Source organism: Plasmodium chabaudi (assembly GCF_900002335.3).
Source record: "Plasmodium chabaudi chabaudi strain AS genome assembly, chromosome: 6".
Taxonomy (NCBI): domain Eukaryota; phylum Apicomplexa; class Aconoidasida; order Haemosporida; family Plasmodiidae; genus Plasmodium; species Plasmodium chabaudi.
In genome coordinates this window covers 352-19,562 of record NC_030106.2, presented here as the reverse complement: position 1 = coordinate 19,562, position 19,211 = coordinate 352, and the positions used below count along the sequence as shown (strand labels likewise).

General features: G+C 22.1%; 6 protein-coding genes across 6 annotated transcripts; 5 read left to right on the top strand and 1 right to left on the bottom strand.

Moving 5' to 3' along the window:
• Positions 1-2,599: 2,599 nt before the first annotated feature.
• On the top strand, positions 2,600-3,785 carry PCHAS_0600600 (CIR protein; the record flags this gene model as incomplete). The annotated part of the gene is made up of 3 exons (XM_016797407.1): positions 2,600-2,614; positions 2,751-3,596; positions 3,702-3,785. 3 exons carry the CDS (start codon positions 2,600-2,602, stop codon positions 3,783-3,785), a joined length of 945 nt encoding a protein of 314 aa, XP_016653366.1.
• Positions 3,786-6,123: 2,338 nt separating this feature from the next.
• Positions 6,124-7,350, top strand: PCHAS_0600500 (CIR protein; the record flags this gene model as incomplete). Its single annotated transcript, XM_016797406.1, has 3 exons — positions 6,124-6,138; positions 6,274-7,113; positions 7,222-7,350. 3 exons carry the CDS (start codon positions 6,124-6,126, stop codon positions 7,348-7,350), a joined length of 984 nt encoding a protein of 327 aa, XP_016653365.1.
• A 1,952-nt stretch (positions 7,351-9,302) lies between these two features.
• PCHAS_0600400 (conserved Plasmodium chabaudi protein, unknown function) lies at positions 9,303-9,626 on the top strand (the record flags this gene model as incomplete). The annotated part of the gene is made up of 1 exon (XM_016797405.1): positions 9,303-9,626. One exon carries the CDS (start codon positions 9,303-9,305, stop codon positions 9,624-9,626), a length of 324 nt encoding a protein of 107 aa, XP_016653364.1.
• Positions 9,627-12,101: 2,475 nt separating this feature from the next.
• On the top strand, positions 12,102-13,219 carry PCHAS_0600300 (CIR protein; the record flags this gene model as incomplete). The annotated part of the gene is made up of 3 exons (XM_016797404.1): positions 12,102-12,116; positions 12,251-13,027; positions 13,133-13,219. The coding sequence occupies 3 exons, from the start codon at positions 12,102-12,104 to the stop codon at positions 13,217-13,219; spliced, it is 879 nt and encodes a 292-aa protein (XP_016653363.1).
• Positions 13,220-15,144: 1,925 nt separating this feature from the next.
• On the top strand, positions 15,145-16,364 carry PCHAS_0600200 (CIR protein; the record flags this gene model as incomplete). Its single annotated transcript, XM_016797403.1, has 3 exons — positions 15,145-15,159; positions 15,296-16,171; positions 16,272-16,364. The coding sequence occupies 3 exons, from the start codon at positions 15,145-15,147 to the stop codon at positions 16,362-16,364; spliced, it is 984 nt and encodes a 327-aa protein (XP_016653362.1).
• A 920-nt stretch (positions 16,365-17,284) lies between these two features.
• Positions 17,285-18,770, bottom strand: PCHAS_0600100 (fam-a protein; the record flags this gene model as incomplete). Its single annotated transcript, XM_016797402.1, has 6 exons — positions 17,285-17,371; positions 17,519-17,737; positions 17,841-17,950; positions 18,097-18,166; positions 18,257-18,479; positions 18,646-18,770. 6 exons carry the CDS (start codon positions 18,768-18,770, stop codon positions 17,285-17,287), a joined length of 834 nt encoding a protein of 277 aa, XP_016653361.1.
• Positions 18,771-19,211: the final 441 nt, after the last annotated feature.

Here is a 19,211-nt window from a genome sequence, read left to right as displayed (position 1 = left end):
AAAAGACAAAAATAACTTTAAATTCAGTTAATGAGAAAATACCATTATTAAATATATACAAACTTATTCAAGCTGATCCTATGCCATTTATTAATTTATTTTTTTTGTTAATTTTATTTGTCTATAAAAGAAAAAGAAAGGTTATAGAATGATAAATATGTAAGGGGCCTTATAACATATTTTCCATAAGTTATAATACTTCCATCTAATTCATTCATATATATTAAATGCGGAAATATTATAATTTCACATTTTATATTTTATTGCTAATTTTTGATTAATTATATGTAAGAGCCCTTATTATTTATTATATAAACTTACTAACCCAGAGTTATATTGAATCATTAATAACGCAATATATTTCTTTACTTTATGAAACATTTTATTTAGTAAAACTTATTATTTGCGTCACTATTATTTTTATTTAAATTGGAATTTACAGACAAACTATATAGTAATCTTATATATGAAGCTATAATTGTAATTATATTCATTTGGAATAATTGCCTACAATATAATATACCTTCAGGTCAATATGTGATTTAAGATTAATTAAACATATTACAATATATAATAAATAGTCATAAAATATAGATGCATGGAATATCGATCGATATTCGACAATGCAACGATATCTATAAAAGATGTTTTATGCATCTAACATTTTTTGTAATACATAAAAATTGAACTATATATACAATATTTTTTAAGTTTTATAGTTTTGAGGTATAAATAAATTAAATTTAAAATAGTTAAAAAACAAAATATAAGTATGTTAATAAAATTTATATCACATATTGTTCTTTAATAATTATAACTAATATTATAGATGGAATAGCATTATTATTATAGGCTTATAGATATAATATAATAAAATATTATACCAATAACTAATATTAAAATGTTATTTTATTGTGAAAATTCATATAATTAAATTTTAATTTTATTGAAAATCCAAATAATAATTAATTTTATTTGAACTAACAATATTTATATTAGGTTATTACATATATACAAGCTTATATATTTATATTTTAAATATTTTGTTATTATGAAATAATATATATAATATAAAATGTTATACTTTAAAGCAATGAAACAAGAAATATTATTAATTGGCTTAAAGTATTCCTCTTGAGTCATTAATTATCTCATTGTAACATACAATGGTATATCAGCAGTAATAATAATGGATTAGTATGCTACTAAACACGAACATATATATTATACTTATTTGATACGCTATATGGATATAAATTCATTATATATATTCTTAAATATATGATAAGATTATAATTGTACGTGCAAAAGATCGTATGAAATGTTACAATTTTTAGCTATGTATACTTTATTATGGTGTCATGATCTTAAAGTTGCTAATCAATATAATATTAACAATTTCATAACATTCGTTAAAAATAATATTTTTGCATTATAAACTAACTAATATAATATTAAAAAATATTCAATACAAAATATATTTTGAGTTATAAGTATAAATGTATACTTAAAATGGTAACTCATATTGCTTCTCGAATTAATTCGTTACTCTAAACAAGGTATGAGCACAATTATAAAATTAAAAATTAATATATTTAAATTACATTTATTTAATTTAATATTTAAAATATATTTCTTGATCATTTATATATTAATGGATCATAAGAATGAAAATAATAATATGCATTATACATATACTAACAATTACCCCAGAACTAAACAATTTCCATGATCTATTTTAATTGTAATAGGTCGATTAACCTAATTTTCATATTATGTTTTTTTAATTTTAAAAATTAGATAATATATGCACCCAAAAATATTGATTAATTATATTTATAATAAGGAAATGCTAGGAAATAAGTAAGGTCATTATACATTTTAAAATGGGCTTATAATATATATATTGATTAAATATAAATGCACCCAATATATCATTTAATTAGAAAAAATCATATTGAATTATTTATTCATTTATTTATTAAATATTACAATTTAAACAAAAAATTGTCTTTTCATTTATTAGAAATAATATTAAAGATCAATATGCCACGAGGAATAATAACTTGTATAAGTGCATTAAGGGTGTCTAATGATGAGACACAAATATGTTTTGAACAATTCGGGTAGCAATTAATTTTTGGTTATTTAAATATTTATACTAATACAATTTTTTAAATTATTTTATTTAAAAAACGAAAAAATACATTTTTATTTTCTATGTAAAAACGTATAATAATTAGGAGATATACTTTATTTAAACTATTACAAGGTTATAAAAATTGTGTAATAGACTAACATGAATATTGACAAAAATATTATATATTTGTTTATTTTTTCTATTATATGATTAGCATGTTTGAACATATTACATATTATGGGAATTTAGCTAAACAGACATAAAGAAAATTAATGTTCCCTTTTAATCACATTTATTATTATTTTATATTAATTTGATTGTTAAAAATAGTAAGTATATGCTTAATCACATATATATTTACAAGTAACACATATTTGTTTAGGTGTAATATTTATAGGTTTTATATAAAATTAGTCTAGTGGAAATTAATCCTAATATTTATAATTAAATGCCATTATAATGACTGAGGAATTGGTATATAAATTTGTTAAATATAATATGTCTTCATATGTGATTAATATGCTGAATCGCCTATAAGTTATATTAATTTTCATTTTAATAACATTTATATTAATACATTCTTTTCTTTAATTCGTAAATATATTCGTAGTGTGAAGCAATTAAATTTGCTGATGAAAATGTTGTCTTTAATTCAGAATCTCAAGATTATACGTTTAAAGATGATATATTCAAAGCTTTTTGTTCTCTCAGTGGAAAGGGAGAATGTGCTAGTGATGAGTTAAAAGTTGGCTCTGGCTTTATGGGATTGCTAGAATATGTTAAGAGTATTGATGAGGAAGAGTTAGATGGTGATAAACTTGCTCAATACGCTATTTTATGGTTTAGTTATAAAATTAGCCAAAATAAGAATATAGAGCTTATAAGAGGTACTATGTATGGCATACTTAAACAAAATGGTTGGTTTGGAGAACATAGTGATTCCATAGAAAACAGAAAAGATACGATGGAAATTCATTTTGAATATTTGAACAGACTTTATAGATTCCTTAAAGGAATATGTGAAACAATTACTAACTGTAAAGACTCTTCAACCTCCAGTAAATGTCAAGATAGTGCTAAAAAATGTTCTGGATTGTATCGCGCATGTCTTATGCAATTACCCTGGAGAGAGATTTGTAATCCATATTGTAGTGTATTGTCAAATTTAAAAAAAGATTATGACAAACTTAGAGAAAATAATAAGAATATTCCAGAATTAGAGCTCACAGAAGGATTATCCGATTGTTATGGCGAGTGTTCTAAACAAGAGAAACGGTATGAAGAATGGCTTGCTGCACAGAAGCATTTGAGTGGTGGTTCAGAAATTGTTACGCCCACCGAAGATAGTTTACCAGGTTCATCAGTAATTCCCACAAGTATAAATAATGGAAATAAAATACCCTACATCGCAGTCCCATTAATTTTAATACCCATTATTTTAGGAATTTCATATAAGGTAAGTGTTACAATTCAAAAATATAAATTTAAAAAATATACATTACAACATATTTTTTGAGTGCATAAAAAGACAAATAATTATATATTTTTATTTTTATGTTAGTATTTAACACCCGTATGGCGAAAAAAGACGAAAAGAAAAGCCATGAAAAAAATTATAAATTTGAGTGATCAAAAGAAAGCCTAAAATGGCGTTACAAATGTATTCATCGAAAAGAACCAATCGGAATAATTATAAATTGCGTTGATGAAAATGGGATTATTAAATATATACAAGCACATACGGGATAATCCTGTACCATTTATTTTTTTATTTTTTGTGTTTATAAAAGAAAAAACGATTATTTATATGACAAATTTAATTAACGACTTTTATTTTGGGGTTCAGATTCTATGAACCTGATTTAAAAACTCTATATAAGTATTAAAATTATAAATATGTAAATTTTATTATTAATATAGGCAAATAAGTTCATATGTATAATTTAAAAAATATTTATATAATTATAATACTAAATGATCAACGATAATTATATATATAATGATGATGCTGTTGGAATGGTTCTTTCTATTCTAAATTTATTCATATAACTTTAAGAATAAAACATTACAACATATAATAAATAGTCATAAAATATAGATGCATGGAATATCGATCGATAATCGACAATACAACGATATCTATAAAAGATGTTTTATGCATCTAACATTTTTAATAACACAATAAAAATTGAACTACATATACAATATTTTAAGTTTTATAATTTTGAGGTATAAACAAATTATATTTGAAAATGGTTAAAAGATAAAATATAAATATATTAATAAATTTTCATATCATATTTTTCTTTAATAATTATAACTAATATTAAAATTGTTATTTATTGTAAAAATATCATATAATTAAATACTAGTATTAATTTTATCGAAAACGCACATAATAATAATTTTTTTTTAACTAATAATATATATATTAGGATATCATGTATATACAAACTCTCAATTTTATAATTTAAATATGGTGCTATTATGAAATAATATATATGCTCTAAAATGTTATGCATTGCAACAATGAAACAAGGGAATTAGTAATTGGTTTAAAATATTCCTCGTGAGTCATTAATTATCGCATTGTAGCATACAGTGGTATATCATTAACAATAATAATAACAATCATAATGGATTAGTATATTACTAAATCCGAAAAGTATATTATGTTTATTTGATACACTATATGGGTATAAATTAATTATATATATTCTCAATATATGATAAGATTATAATTGTACGTACAAAAGATCATATGAAATATTACAATTTTTAGCTATGTATACTTTATTATGGTGTCATGATCTTAAAGTTCCTAATCAATATAATATTAACAATTTCATAGCATTCGTTAAAAATAATATTTTTAAATTATAAACTAACTAATATGATATTAAAAAATATTCAATACGTAATATATTTTAGTTTATAAGTATAAAGGTATATTTAAAATGGTAACACATGTTATATTGCTTTTCAAATTAATTCATTATTCTAAACAAATATGAACACAATTATAAAATTAAAAAATAATATATTTAATTAAATTATACAAAACAACTATATTTATTTATGTTTAAATATATTTCTTGATCATTTATATATTAAATAGATCATAAGGATGAAAATATAATATGCATTTTATATATACTAACTATTACCCAAAAACTAATTTATATTCATGATTTATTTTAATTGGAATAGCTCGATTAACCTAATTTTCATATTATGTTTTTTTTAATTTTAAAAATTAGATAATATATGCACCCAAAAATATTGATTATTATATTTATAATAAGGAAATTCTAGGAAATAAGTAAGGTTATTGTATATTTAAAAATGAGCTTATAATATATATTGATTAAATATAAATGCACCCAATATACCATTTAATTAGAAAAAAATATTGATTTATTTATTAAATATTATAATTTAAACAAAAAAATGTCTTTTCATTTATTGGGAATAATATTAAAGATCAATATGTCACGAGGAATAGTAACTTATATAAGTCATTAAGGGTGTCTAATGATGAGACACAATCATGTTTTGAACAATTCGGGTAGCAATTATTTTTGGTTCTTTAAATATTTATACTAATACATTTTTTTAAATTATTTTATTTAAAAAACAAAAAAATCCATTTTTATTTTCTATGTAAAAACGTATAATAATTAGGAGATATACTTTATTTAAACTATTACAAGGTTATAAAGTTATGTAATAGGAATATTCTGAATATTGACAAAAATATTATATATTTGTTTATTTTTTCTATTATACGATTAAGCATGTTTGAGCATATTACATATTAAGGAAATATAGCTAAATAGACATAAAAGAAATTTAATATTCCCTTTTAATCACATATATATTTACAAGTAACACATATTTGTTTAGGTGTAATATTTATAGGTTTTATATATAATTAGTCTAGTGACAATTAATCCTAATATTTATAATTAAATTCCATTATAATGTCTAAGGAATTGGTATATAAATTTGTTAAATGTAATATGTCTTCATATGTGATTAATATGCTGAGTCGCCTATAAATTATATTAATTTTAATTTTAGTGCATTTATATTAATACATTCTTTTCTTTAATTCATAAATATATTCGTAGTGTGATGCAATTGATTTTACTGATAAAAATGTTGTCTTCGATCAAAAATCTAAAAACTATACGTTTAAAGATGATATATTCAAAGTTTTTTGTTCTCTCGGTGGAAAGGGGGGAAAAGGACAATGTAATAGTGCCCAAAAACTTAGCTCTGGCTTTATGGGATTGCTAGAATATTTTAAGAGTATTGAAGATGAAAATTTAGATGGTGATAAACTTGCTCAGTACGCTATTTTATGGTTTAGTTATAAAATTAGCCAAAATCCGAAGATAGAAATTGCAAAAAATACTATGTATGACGTACTTACACAGAATGAATGGTTTAATGAACATAGTGAATCCATAGAAAAAATAAAAGATATGATGAATTTTCATTTTATACATTTGAAGAATCTTTATGAGTTCCTTAAAGGAATATGTGAAACAATTAATAAATGTAATGGCTCTTCAAACACCAATGAATGCATAGAAAGTGCTAAGAAATGTGCTGATTCGTATCGTACATGTCTGAATAGTTTTCCATGGGGAGAGCTTTGTAATCCATATTGTAGTGTATTGTCAAATTTAAAAAAAGATTATGAAAAATTTAGAAAAAATCATAATAATCTTCCAAAATTGGAGCCACCAAAAGGAAGAGAAAATTGTGAGAATTATTGCAAATCTTTAACACAAATATTGAATGCTGAGAAATCGGCAATTGAACAAGCAAAACAAATTACAACCCACAATATTGGTTTACTAGGTCAACTAAGAATCCTCACAGGTATAAATAATGGAAATAAGCTACTCTATATTGCAATTCCATTTATTTTAATACCCATTATTTTAGGAATTTCATATAAGGTAAATATTGCAACAATTCAAAAATATAAATTTAAAAAATATACATTACAACATATTTTTTGAGGGTATAAAAAGGCAAATAATTATATATTTTTATTTTTATGTTAGTATTTAACGCCCGTATGGCGAAAAATGATGAAAAGAAAAACCATGAAAAAGATTATAAATTCGAGTGATCAAAAGAAAGCCCAAAATGGCTTTACAAATGCATTCATCGAAAAGAACCAATCGGAATAATTATAAATTACATTGATGAAAAATGGGATTATTAAATATATACAAACACATACAGGATAATCCTGTATCATTTATTTTTTTATATTTTTTGTTTATAAAAGAAAAAACGATTATTTATATGAACATTTTAATTAACGACTTTTATTTTGGGGTTCAGATTCTATGAACCTGATTTAAAAACTCTATATAAGTATTAAAATTATAAATATGTAAATTTTTTAATTAATATTATTATTAATATAGGCAAATAATCTCATATGTATAATTAAAAACATATTTATATAATTATAAGAATATAAGAATCACTAACATAATGAATGACTAAAAAATATAAGCAATGTCCCACTAAATATCGATTATATGCTACATGCAATTGTTTTCTATAAATATTAGTAAAAAAATATATAAAAATATAATAGTATTTTCTAGCAAAGATATATAAATATATGTTTTATTGAATAGATAATAAATCAATGATACATAACAGTGTATTATAAAGGTGTCAACGTTACATATTTTGTTAAATATACATTTGAGGATACACTGTTTTATATTTAAAAAACCTGGATTGATGGAGAAAGTGTTAAAGACTCAATTCATGTTAAATGTCTTTTTATAATTCCATATTAGCATGTATTATATTATCAGTGGTTAATAAATCATCATTTTTTAAAAATAAAAAATAGCATTATCTTATCATAGAATTAGCAAAATATATAATTTTTAATAAATCATTTAATGCATATACATTGATAACTATAACAACAGAATATATAAGATAAAATGAACAATATAGAACACTTAGCGAATATTTATCTAAATTTATATATTAAAAGAACAAATATATTATATCTTTCGCCTCTTAAAATATAATATAACAACTTAATTACACATAGTTTTATATTATACTTAAAGTTTTCATCAATAGTTATTTATTTTTTATGCATTTAATATTTACTATGTATTATTTTAAAAATAATATGCATTCGAAGAATTATTTAAGATTATAAATAGCTAAATAAATATGGGTTCAGTACTAATTGGTGTTATAAACCGTAGAAAAGATGCTCAGAACATATTATAAAATTGCACAATACGATAATTTTCTAAATTGAGTACATAGGAATAAAAATAAAGTTATAGGTATATTAGAATGGATCATGAATTTATCTATATTAAATAAAAATGAATAAATTTATACAATTTACATAGAAAATGAAGCGTGCAACTTAATTTGAAAATACTATAATCTTAGAGTATACAAAGTAACAAATATAATTATGTTGAGAACGAATGCCAAGGTGTATTCACAGACTATATACAATATGTTTATTTAATAAATAAATCACGCTAAAAATTAATATACTCGATATTTAAAAAAATATAGTGGTCTTTGAACTTTGGAATATACTAAAAATGCAAGCTATTTGTTTCGCTTGGTTATTAAGAATATAATTATTTTTTCATTTATATATTAAATTTACACAACCTTTATATTGCTATCTGTATTTATAAAAAAATTACGTTTAATTTAAGAAACAATAAGCTAAATTATGTGCAATATATTAATACATGCTAATATAATTTTTTTTTGAAGTATTAACGCGATATAAGAAAAGAGAAAAATCTATATTCCCCAAAAATCTCAAAATTTTTTTGAAATAATAAGTTATTAAAATATGTAACCAAATTGTTTCGACGTAAATGATTTTTATGAATCGAGGTCGAATTTTTCGATAAATATAAGACAGCAATTATGAAGAAGAAAAAATATATACTAAAAAAATTATAGATATTGGTGAAACGAATTACAAATATAGCAATATTTTATCCAAATTAAAATATATTGAGCATGATATTGAAAGGTTAAATCGTGAATTACGAGCAAATTCAAAATATCGAAAAAAACAAACGATAATAATGAGGGATATGAATTAGTAGTGGAACCAAATATGCATGAAATGCCAACAAGAATGGGTGGACCCTCCATTTTATCAACTTCTAATAGTCATATAGGCGTGAACCATCATGGAAATGGCCTGAATTTAGATAGCAGGATCTCTCAAGTTACAAATGAGGAGACGATTTCAACAATAAGTTTTGATAGAACCGAAGGTGATTCATTGTTTAATGAGGCGTTTGGCGGGTTCGTGAGTAAAGCAATACTCATCACAGTTGTATTCTTGTTTTTATTTTTAGGAGGTTTATCAATACCATTTATTTTTTTATTAAGGCGAAAAGCGAGATACACCGTTAAGAAATTTATCAAGCTTTAGGGTTGTGGTTTTTCATTATTCGGTTAGACTTATTACAAAATATAATAGGAGGCAATTTAGGAAAATAGGGCTGTATGCTTGTAGAAGAAATGCTTTTAATTTATTTATTATGTAATAATAGTAATATTATTAGTATGTATTTTTTCTTCCACATTGTATGTAAATGTAATTGCATATATATTTATATAATTTTTTTTTATTATATTAACTTTATAAAACTTTGAAGATGTAAAAAAAAAGATATTATCATTATTATAAAGTAAGGGTTCAAGTTTAAAGGTGCGTCTTGGGAAACTCGTAGTTGGGTCAGAGTTTTGTACTATGAAACTATGTTTTGGGTTATGATTATATTTTTATTAAATTGTTTATAGTTTTATCACATTTACTCGTCTATAAATGTTGATTAAATATATGTACCATCTCTATGTGTTTAATCCAGAAATGAAATCCAAATATGCAGCCCCAAATGACCGTATCCATTAATATGAAAGGGATCACATAGCATATATTTCCATAAAGTATAATATATATATCTTTATATTATAATAAAATTCATTTTGAATATGCATATGCATTACAATACATATTAATACGTGTGTTTTAAGATTAATTAAGCATATTACCAATATATAATAGATAGCCATAAAATATATATGCATGGAATATTGATCGATAATCGACAATACAACGATATCTATAAAAGATGTTTTATGCATCTAACATTTTTAATAACACAATAAAAATTGAACTACATATACAATATTTTAAGTTTTATAATTTTGAGGTATAAATAAATTATATTTTAAAATGGTTAAAAGATAAAATATAAATATATTAATAAATTTTCATATCATATTTTTCTTTAATAATTATAACTAATATTAAAATATTTTTTTATTATAAAAATTTCATACAATTAAATAATAATACTAATTTTATTGAAAACGCACATTGTAATAAATTTTATTTGAACTAATAATATATATATTAGGATATCATATATATACAAACTCTCAATTTTATAATTTAAATATATTGTTATTACGAAATAATATATATGCTCTAATATGTTATACTTTAAAACAATGGAACAAGGAATATTATTAATTGGTCTAAAGTATTCCTTTTAGTGCATTCATTATCTCATTGTAGCATACAGTGACATATCAGTAACAATAATAATAATAATCATAATGGATTAGTATGTTACTAAATACGAAAAGTATATTATGTTTATTTGATACACTATATGGGTATAAATTCATTATATATATTATTAAATGTATGATAAGAATAAAATTGTATTCATGTAAGATCAAATGAATTATTACAATATTTAGATAAGTATACTTTTAATGTACTAATATAAGAATTAACGATACCAAGCAAACTAATAATAATTCCATATTATTCATTAAAAATAATATTTTTACATTATAAACTAACTGATATGGTATTATAAAATATTCAATACAAAATATATTTTGAGTTATAAGTATAAATGTATACTTAAAATGGTAACTCATATTACTTCTCAAATTAATTCATTATTCTAAAAAAAGTACGAATACAATTCTAAAATAAAAAATTAATATATTTAAATTACATTTATTTGATTTAATATTTAAAATATATTTCTTGATCATTTATATGTTAAATAGATCATAAGGATGAAAATATAATATGCATTATATATATACTAACAATTACCCCAAAACTAATCAATTTCCATGATCTATTTTAATTTTAATAGGTCGACTAACCTAATTTGCATATTATGTTTTTTTAATATTAAAAATAAAATAATATATGCACCAAAAACTATTGATTAATTCTATTTATATATAAGGAATACTAGGAAATAAGTAAGGTTATTGTACATTTAAAAATGAGCTTATAATATATATATTGATTAAATATAAATGCACCCAATATATCATTTAATTAGAAAAATTATTATCAAATTGTTTATTAAATATTACAATTAAACATAAAATTGTCTTTTCATTTATTGGAAATCATATTAAAGATCAATATGTCATGAGGAATAATAACTTATATAAGTGCATTAAGGGTGTCTAATGATGAGACACAAATATGTTTTGAACAATTCGGGTATCAATTTATTTTTGGTTCTTTAAATATTTATACTAATACATTTTTTTAAATTAATTTATTATAAAAACGAAAAAACACATTTTTATTTTCTATGTGAAAACGTATAATAATTAGGAGATATACTTTATTTAAACTATTACAAAGTTATAAATTTATGTAATAGGAATATTCTGAATATTGACAAAAATATTATATATTTGTTTATTTATTCTATTATATGATTAGCATGTTTGAACATATTATGGGAATTTAGCTAAATAGACATAAAGAAATTTAATATTCCCTTTTAATCACATATATATTTACAAGTAACACATATTTGTTTAGGTGTAATATTTATAATTAAATTCCATTATAATGTCTGAGGAATTGGTATATAAATTTGTTAAATATAATATGTCTTCATATGTGATTAATATGCTGAATCGCCTATAAATTATATTAATTTTCATTTTAGTGCATTTATATTAATACATATTTTCTTTAATTCGTAAATATATTCGTAGTGTAAACAAATTGATCAGATTGAGGAATATATTACCTTTGATTCAGAATCTCAAAACTATACGTTAAGCGATGGCATACTCAAAGCTTATTGTACTAATCAAAAATGTGATAGTGATGATTTAAAACTTGGCTCTGCTTTTATGGCATTGCTAGAAAATTTTAATAGCAATGATGGTGAAGATCCAGAGAGTGATAAACTTTATCAATACGCTATTTTATGGCTTAGTTATAAAATTAAGCAAAATCCGAAGATAGAGTTTATAAGAACTACTATTGATGACATACTTAAAAAAAATGAGTGGTATAATGAACTTAATATACCCGCAGATGACAAAAAAAATATGATAAGATTTCATTATATATACTTTACCAATCTTTATAATTTCCTTAAAGGAATATGTGAAACAATTAATAAATGTAAAAGCTCTTCAAGCAACGATGAATGCATAGAATCTGCTAAAAAATGTGGTGAATTGTATCGTTCATGTCTGATTGCTTTTCCCTGGAAAGAGATTTGTAATCCATATTGTAATGTATTGACAAATTTAAAAAATGATTATGATAAAATTAGAAAAAAATACAGTAACCTTCCAGAATTGGAGCTCAAAGAAGGATTATTAGAATGTAATGAGGAGTGTTCAAAAAAAGCTGCAACCCGCCCAAATAGTTTACCAGGTCTACCAGTAATACCCACAAGTATAAATAATGGAAATAAACTACCCTACATCGCAGTTCCATTAGTTTTAATACCCATTATTTTAGGAATTTCATATAAGGTAAGTATTACAATTCAAAAATATAAATTTAAAAAATATACATTATAACATATTTTTTGAATGCATAAAAAGACAAATAATTATATATTTTTATTTTTATGTTAGTATTTAACACATGGTCGGCGAAAAAAGCTGAATGCAAAAAAAAAGGTGAAAGCAATTATAAATTTGTGTGACGAAAAGAAAGCCTAAATGGCGTTACAAATGTATTCATCGAAAAGAACCAATCGGAATAATTATAAATTGTGTCGATGAAAAATGGGATTATTAAATATATACAAAATATGCAGGATAATCATGTACCATTTATTTTTTTATTTTTTTTGTTTATAAAAGAAAAAACGATTATTTATATGACAAATTTAATTAACGACTTTTATTTTGGGGTTCAGATTCTATGAACCTGATTTAAAAACTCTATATAAGTATTAAAATTATAAATATGTAAATTTTTTTATTACTATTATTATTAATATAGGAAATAATCTCATATGTATAATTAAAAAAATATTTATTAATTATAATACTAAATGATCAACTATTATTATATATATAATGATGATGTTGTTGGAATGATTCACTTAATTTTCAATTATAAATTTATTTATATAATTATAAGAATAAAAAATTATTAACATAATGAATGATTAAAAAATATTTTTTATAAAATCATATATTATTGTAAAAATTAATAAAATTTTTTTTAAAAAATGACCCTATAAACCCCTGTCATATGTAGCATACAATTGTTTTCTATAAATATTCAGTAAAAAAATTATATAAAATATAATGGTATTTTCTAACAGAAATATATAAATATTTGTTTTATTGAATGAATATTAAATCAATGGAACGTAATAGTGCATTGTGAAGGTATCAACGTTACATGTTTTGTTAAGGATACAATTGGGGATATACGGTTTTATATTTAAAAAAACTGGATAAATGGGCTAAAGGCTCAATTCATCTTAAATGCCTATTTATTATTTCATATTATCATGTATATATTATCAGCACTTATTGAGACATAACTTTTTAATCTAAAATGGCATTATTTTATCAAAGAATTAGCAAAATATGAAATTGTTAATAAATTATTTGAATACATTGATAACCATAACAATATAATATATAAGATAAAAATGAACTATGAGAGCATTTATCGAATATTTATCTAAATATATATATTAAAAGAGCAAATATATCATATCTTTTTCCTCTTAAAGTGTAATATAACAACATAATTGCACATAACTTTCTATAATGCTTTTAAAAATTGCATCAATACTTATTTATGTGTTATATGTTTAATATTTACTAAGTATTATTTTAAAAATAATTTTCATTCAAAGACATATTTAAGCTTATAAATAGCTCAATAGTATTGGTTCAGTGCTAATTGGTGTTTTAAACCGTAGAAAAGATGGTCAAAAGATATTACAAAATTACCCAATAAGGTATATTTCTAAATTTATATCCATAGGAATAAAAATAATGTTATCAACTCATTAAAATATATTACGAATTTATATATATTAAATAAAAATAATATAAATTTATGTAATTTGTATAGAGATGTAAATAACTCAACTTAATTTGCAAATGTTATAATTTTAGATAAAACTATATTATATATTATAAGAAACAAGTATATAAATATTTAATATATTTTAAAAAAATACTATTTATATACTTTTAAGGATTCTAGTAATAATAGAATTATTAATTTTTTAGAGTTATACATTATTTAGGTTTTATAAGGCCAATCATTAAAACATAAGATATAAATATATTCCTTTATTATGTTAAAACATCAATACAAGGAAATATGCTTTAAATGAATTATAAAATTATATTCCTTTTTATAATATAGTTATACCAAATGTTAGTAAGAATTGTATTTTTTGTATAAAATGCATCATATATACATATGATAAAAGTGTATTAAGCAACCCTCAATTTAAGTTAATTAGTTATTTGTCATAAAATATGTATAATATGTGTAACGAAAGATAATTACTATGTAAAAAGCTTAAGTAAATACAACATATTTCATAAAATATATATAAATATTAACATACAACATAATCTCCAAGTTATAACGGAATTTCATTATAATGTCTAAGGAAGTGGTATATAATTTTTTTATATAAAATATGGTATTCACATGTGATTCATATGCTGAGTCGCCTATAATTCATGTTTATTTTCATTTTAGTAACATATATGTTAATACATATTTTATTAATTTCCATAAAATTTTCATAGTGTAAAGCATTTAAAGACATCGATAAATTAATTAAAGTGGAAAGTAGTGGAGAAGATGTATTTATTGAAAATAATAAGATATTGAACGCTTATTGCCCTACCTACGTAAATGGAGAAGGGGGGCAATGTATTGGCTATATCGAAATAGTTAACTCTGGTTTTATATCATTGTTAGAAAAATTTAATAATTTTGATAATGGGAGAAATTTAGAAAGCGAAAGACGTTTTCAATACGCTATTTTATGGCTAGGATATAAATTAAATAAATATTCAAATATAAAACTCACCATATTAAATGATTTTTATACTAAAATAAAAATTAATTCGAAATATATTATGCATATAACTGGTAATGAAACTTATAAAAATTATAAGGATCATATAGATAAAAAACCAGATTTGATGAATATGAATATTAAAACTATATTTAAATTTTATGAAGCATTACAAATCTTATGTAATATGCATAATGAGGATAAAGAAAAAAATACAGATTGCACAAAATGTTCGCAAGATGCTGAAAAATTTGTTGAAAGTTTTAAAGAACTTAATGACGATTCTAATCATATAGAAGGCAGTTCATATAGTCAAATATTGTCTACATTATCAAATGATTATGATAATTTTAAAAAGACATGCTGTAATGGTCAATCTAAAAACCTTCCATCTCTTCCACAGATAAAACCAACAAAAATTTCTTCACAAAAATCTTTAGAAGGTTCTGGAAAAGGCTCTGCACAAAAATCTTTAGAAAGTCCTGGACATACATATGGACAAAATTCTGAAGATATTTCATTAAAATCACCAATAGCAAACACATTAATTCCAGTTTTATCAATATTTGCAGTACCAATTTTCTTGGGAATTGCTTATAAGGTAAATAATAAGGAATTTGTAAATATAATATTAAAAATTATTTTCATTAAATATATGCAAACTTTAACAAACATCATATGATTCTTAACATTTTATATAGTATTCGTTATTTGGATTTGATAAACGGCTTCATAGAAAATATTTAAGAGAAAAAGTAAAACAAATAAAGAATAAAATTAATCATTATATATGATTCGAAGAGTAGTATTATTCCAGGAATAGTAATAATGCTTGATATAAGTTAAGGAATTGCCTATATGGAAGTAAGTAATTTTTGACCATAATTTGGAACATAAATTTAGAGTTTATAAGAATATTTAAATAACATAATCAATAAAATATAAAGCTATATGTGTATATTTATTGTATTTTTGTATACTTTTTGTATATTTTTTATATAACTTTTGTATAATTTTTATATAGTGTTATGTTGTGGGTCAGGGTTAAGGTTGTCCTTATGGAACCAACATATGGGTTAGGGTTAAGTACCACATTACATTTAATTTTGTATAATTTGATAATATTTATTAATTTAAGAAACTTTTTAAAATATATATAGGAAACAAGTTTTAAAAATGACAGAATTTGTAATGTTTGATATTTATATTAGTATTGATTATTTGGGTTCCGTAAAGGATTTCATAGACAAACATTAAGGGGAAAAATATAAATAATAAAGATAAAACAAAATGATAGGTACATTAATTTGAGGATGGTGATCGATATATTTTATGATATTTCTATATTGATATATTATTAATTAGTAATAAAATTTAAGTTTTATGACAATAATAAAAATAATATAAATACGAAACAAAAATTTTTAATGTAAAAAAAGTGATCGAATCGATATAAAGGGTAATAAAACAGAAAATATAATTGAATTATAGGATTAATTATTTTATTTAATCACTAATTAAATACATTCAATATATTTTAATGAAAAGAGCTGAAAAATTACATGTTAAATAATCACTTTTAAAACGAAAAAATGTTTGTGATGGTAATTTAAATAAGCATTATGTATAAAGACAATTTAATTTTATTAATATATGTATCCCAATATTAAAGTGTCGAAAGATATTTACTTGGGGGATATTGTTGTTTATTAGATCAGATGTTTTTTGCTAAGTTTAGAATATTTGTATATGTAATATCTCTATCTCTTTTATTGTTGTTATAATTTCTAAACTCACAAATCTACGAAAAAAATGGATAAATATATAAAATATGTCAATATTTTGTGTGTGAATATCATAAAATATATGAGATATAGAGAAAGACACTTAAAATGAATGTTAAAATGAGAAAAAAATGATTATATTATTATTTTTTGAGATTGCTTACAGCGTTTATATAAGTAACTTCAACGCTATCGTCGCGGTGTTTAATTATAAATCCGGCTATGTTAGAACACAAGTTGACTAATGCTTGATCGGCATTAATGTCAGTTTCGATTCGTCTTGTCATTTCGAAAAATTCGATTAAATTAGTTTTTTTAACGATAGCACCGAAAAAATTTATTGTTCTTGTAGGACACACAATTACAGTTGTGTCATTTGATACCTACAAAATTAGTGAATACAAAAATATATGTATTGTGTAAATTAATGTATAATAATATGAATAATAGTATTTTTAGAGGAATAATAGGGAAAACCCTCCTTACTTTAATTTTTGCGGCTACAGCAAATCTTTTTCTGGGGGTTCTAGCCGTTTGATGTATGTTACCGTGCTCCATTATGACTAAAAATGGGGCATATACACGAGCAAGATATCCTAAAAAATAATTATTTTGCACATATAAATGAAATATTATGAATATAATAAAATATTAATGAAAATAATAGTCAAGGAATAGAAAATCGAAAGATGGGTAAATAGTGATAGCCATATATTAAATTTATTGATTATTTTTTATTTACCAATAATAAATGTGTCATCCAATTTTTTTTTATCATTGTAATCCCAGATAGTATTTATTACATCATCGTACTAATGAAAAAAAAGATATGTATATATATAATAATGATTATTTATTTTAAAGTTATTTTTATATGCTAAATATTGTTTGATATTTGATACCTTAGAGGCAGATGGGATGGTAACCTGAATCCTTCCAATATCTACAATTCCAAATTTCTTAGAATATATAGGTATGTTTTCATCTTCTGAAGGATTGATCGAGTAACCGTCCATATTCTCAGCAAGTTTTAGTAAAAGTTTTGATGAGTCTTTTGCATGATTCAATGCTATTGAAGCTTCTTCTAAGTTTTCACATATCATATCGTCGTCGTATTCATCAAATCTGCATATAAATATTATTGGTAAAAGGGAGATTATTTTTAATGCGTAAAAAAAAAGAAAGAAATGAATTTATGATGGGATTTTGAATATTTAATGATTATGAAGGGATGCGCTTGGCGAATATGCATATTTATATAATATGTATATATATTTTCATTTTTTCATACACAGATGTTTGGTTTGCTGGTTCGGCAGCACCATCTGAAGCAGTTTCTTTTGCAAATGCTACATTTTGCATATATCCTGCGAGACTTAAAAGTGTCAAAGCAATCGTAATATATCTTTTATTCATTTTTGGATTCGATAAGTAAAGTATTAATTTAAAAAGGGTAAAAACACGCTATATAAGTATGTTTAAAATAAGAGCAAACGAGTACCAAAGGCATATATAAAAAATGAATAATTATTCAAAATAAAAAATTAATATTTATCCAAAAATAAATAATTAATAATTATTCAAAAAAAAATATAAAAAAAAATAAAAAAAAAAATTAAATTTATATAATTATTTAAATGGAAAATTTTTTATTTAAATGAATCATTGTAAGGGAAGAAAAACAGCGTAAAAAAATTATAGAATATGAAAAATATATTGTTTTGAATTTTTCTAATACAATAATTTTTTATATGTTATGCGTTGTACCGGTTTTCAGGGTTCAGGTTTTAGGGTTCAGGGTTTAGGGTTTAGGGTTCAGGGTTTAGGGTTTAGGGTTTAGGGTTCAGGGTTTAGGGT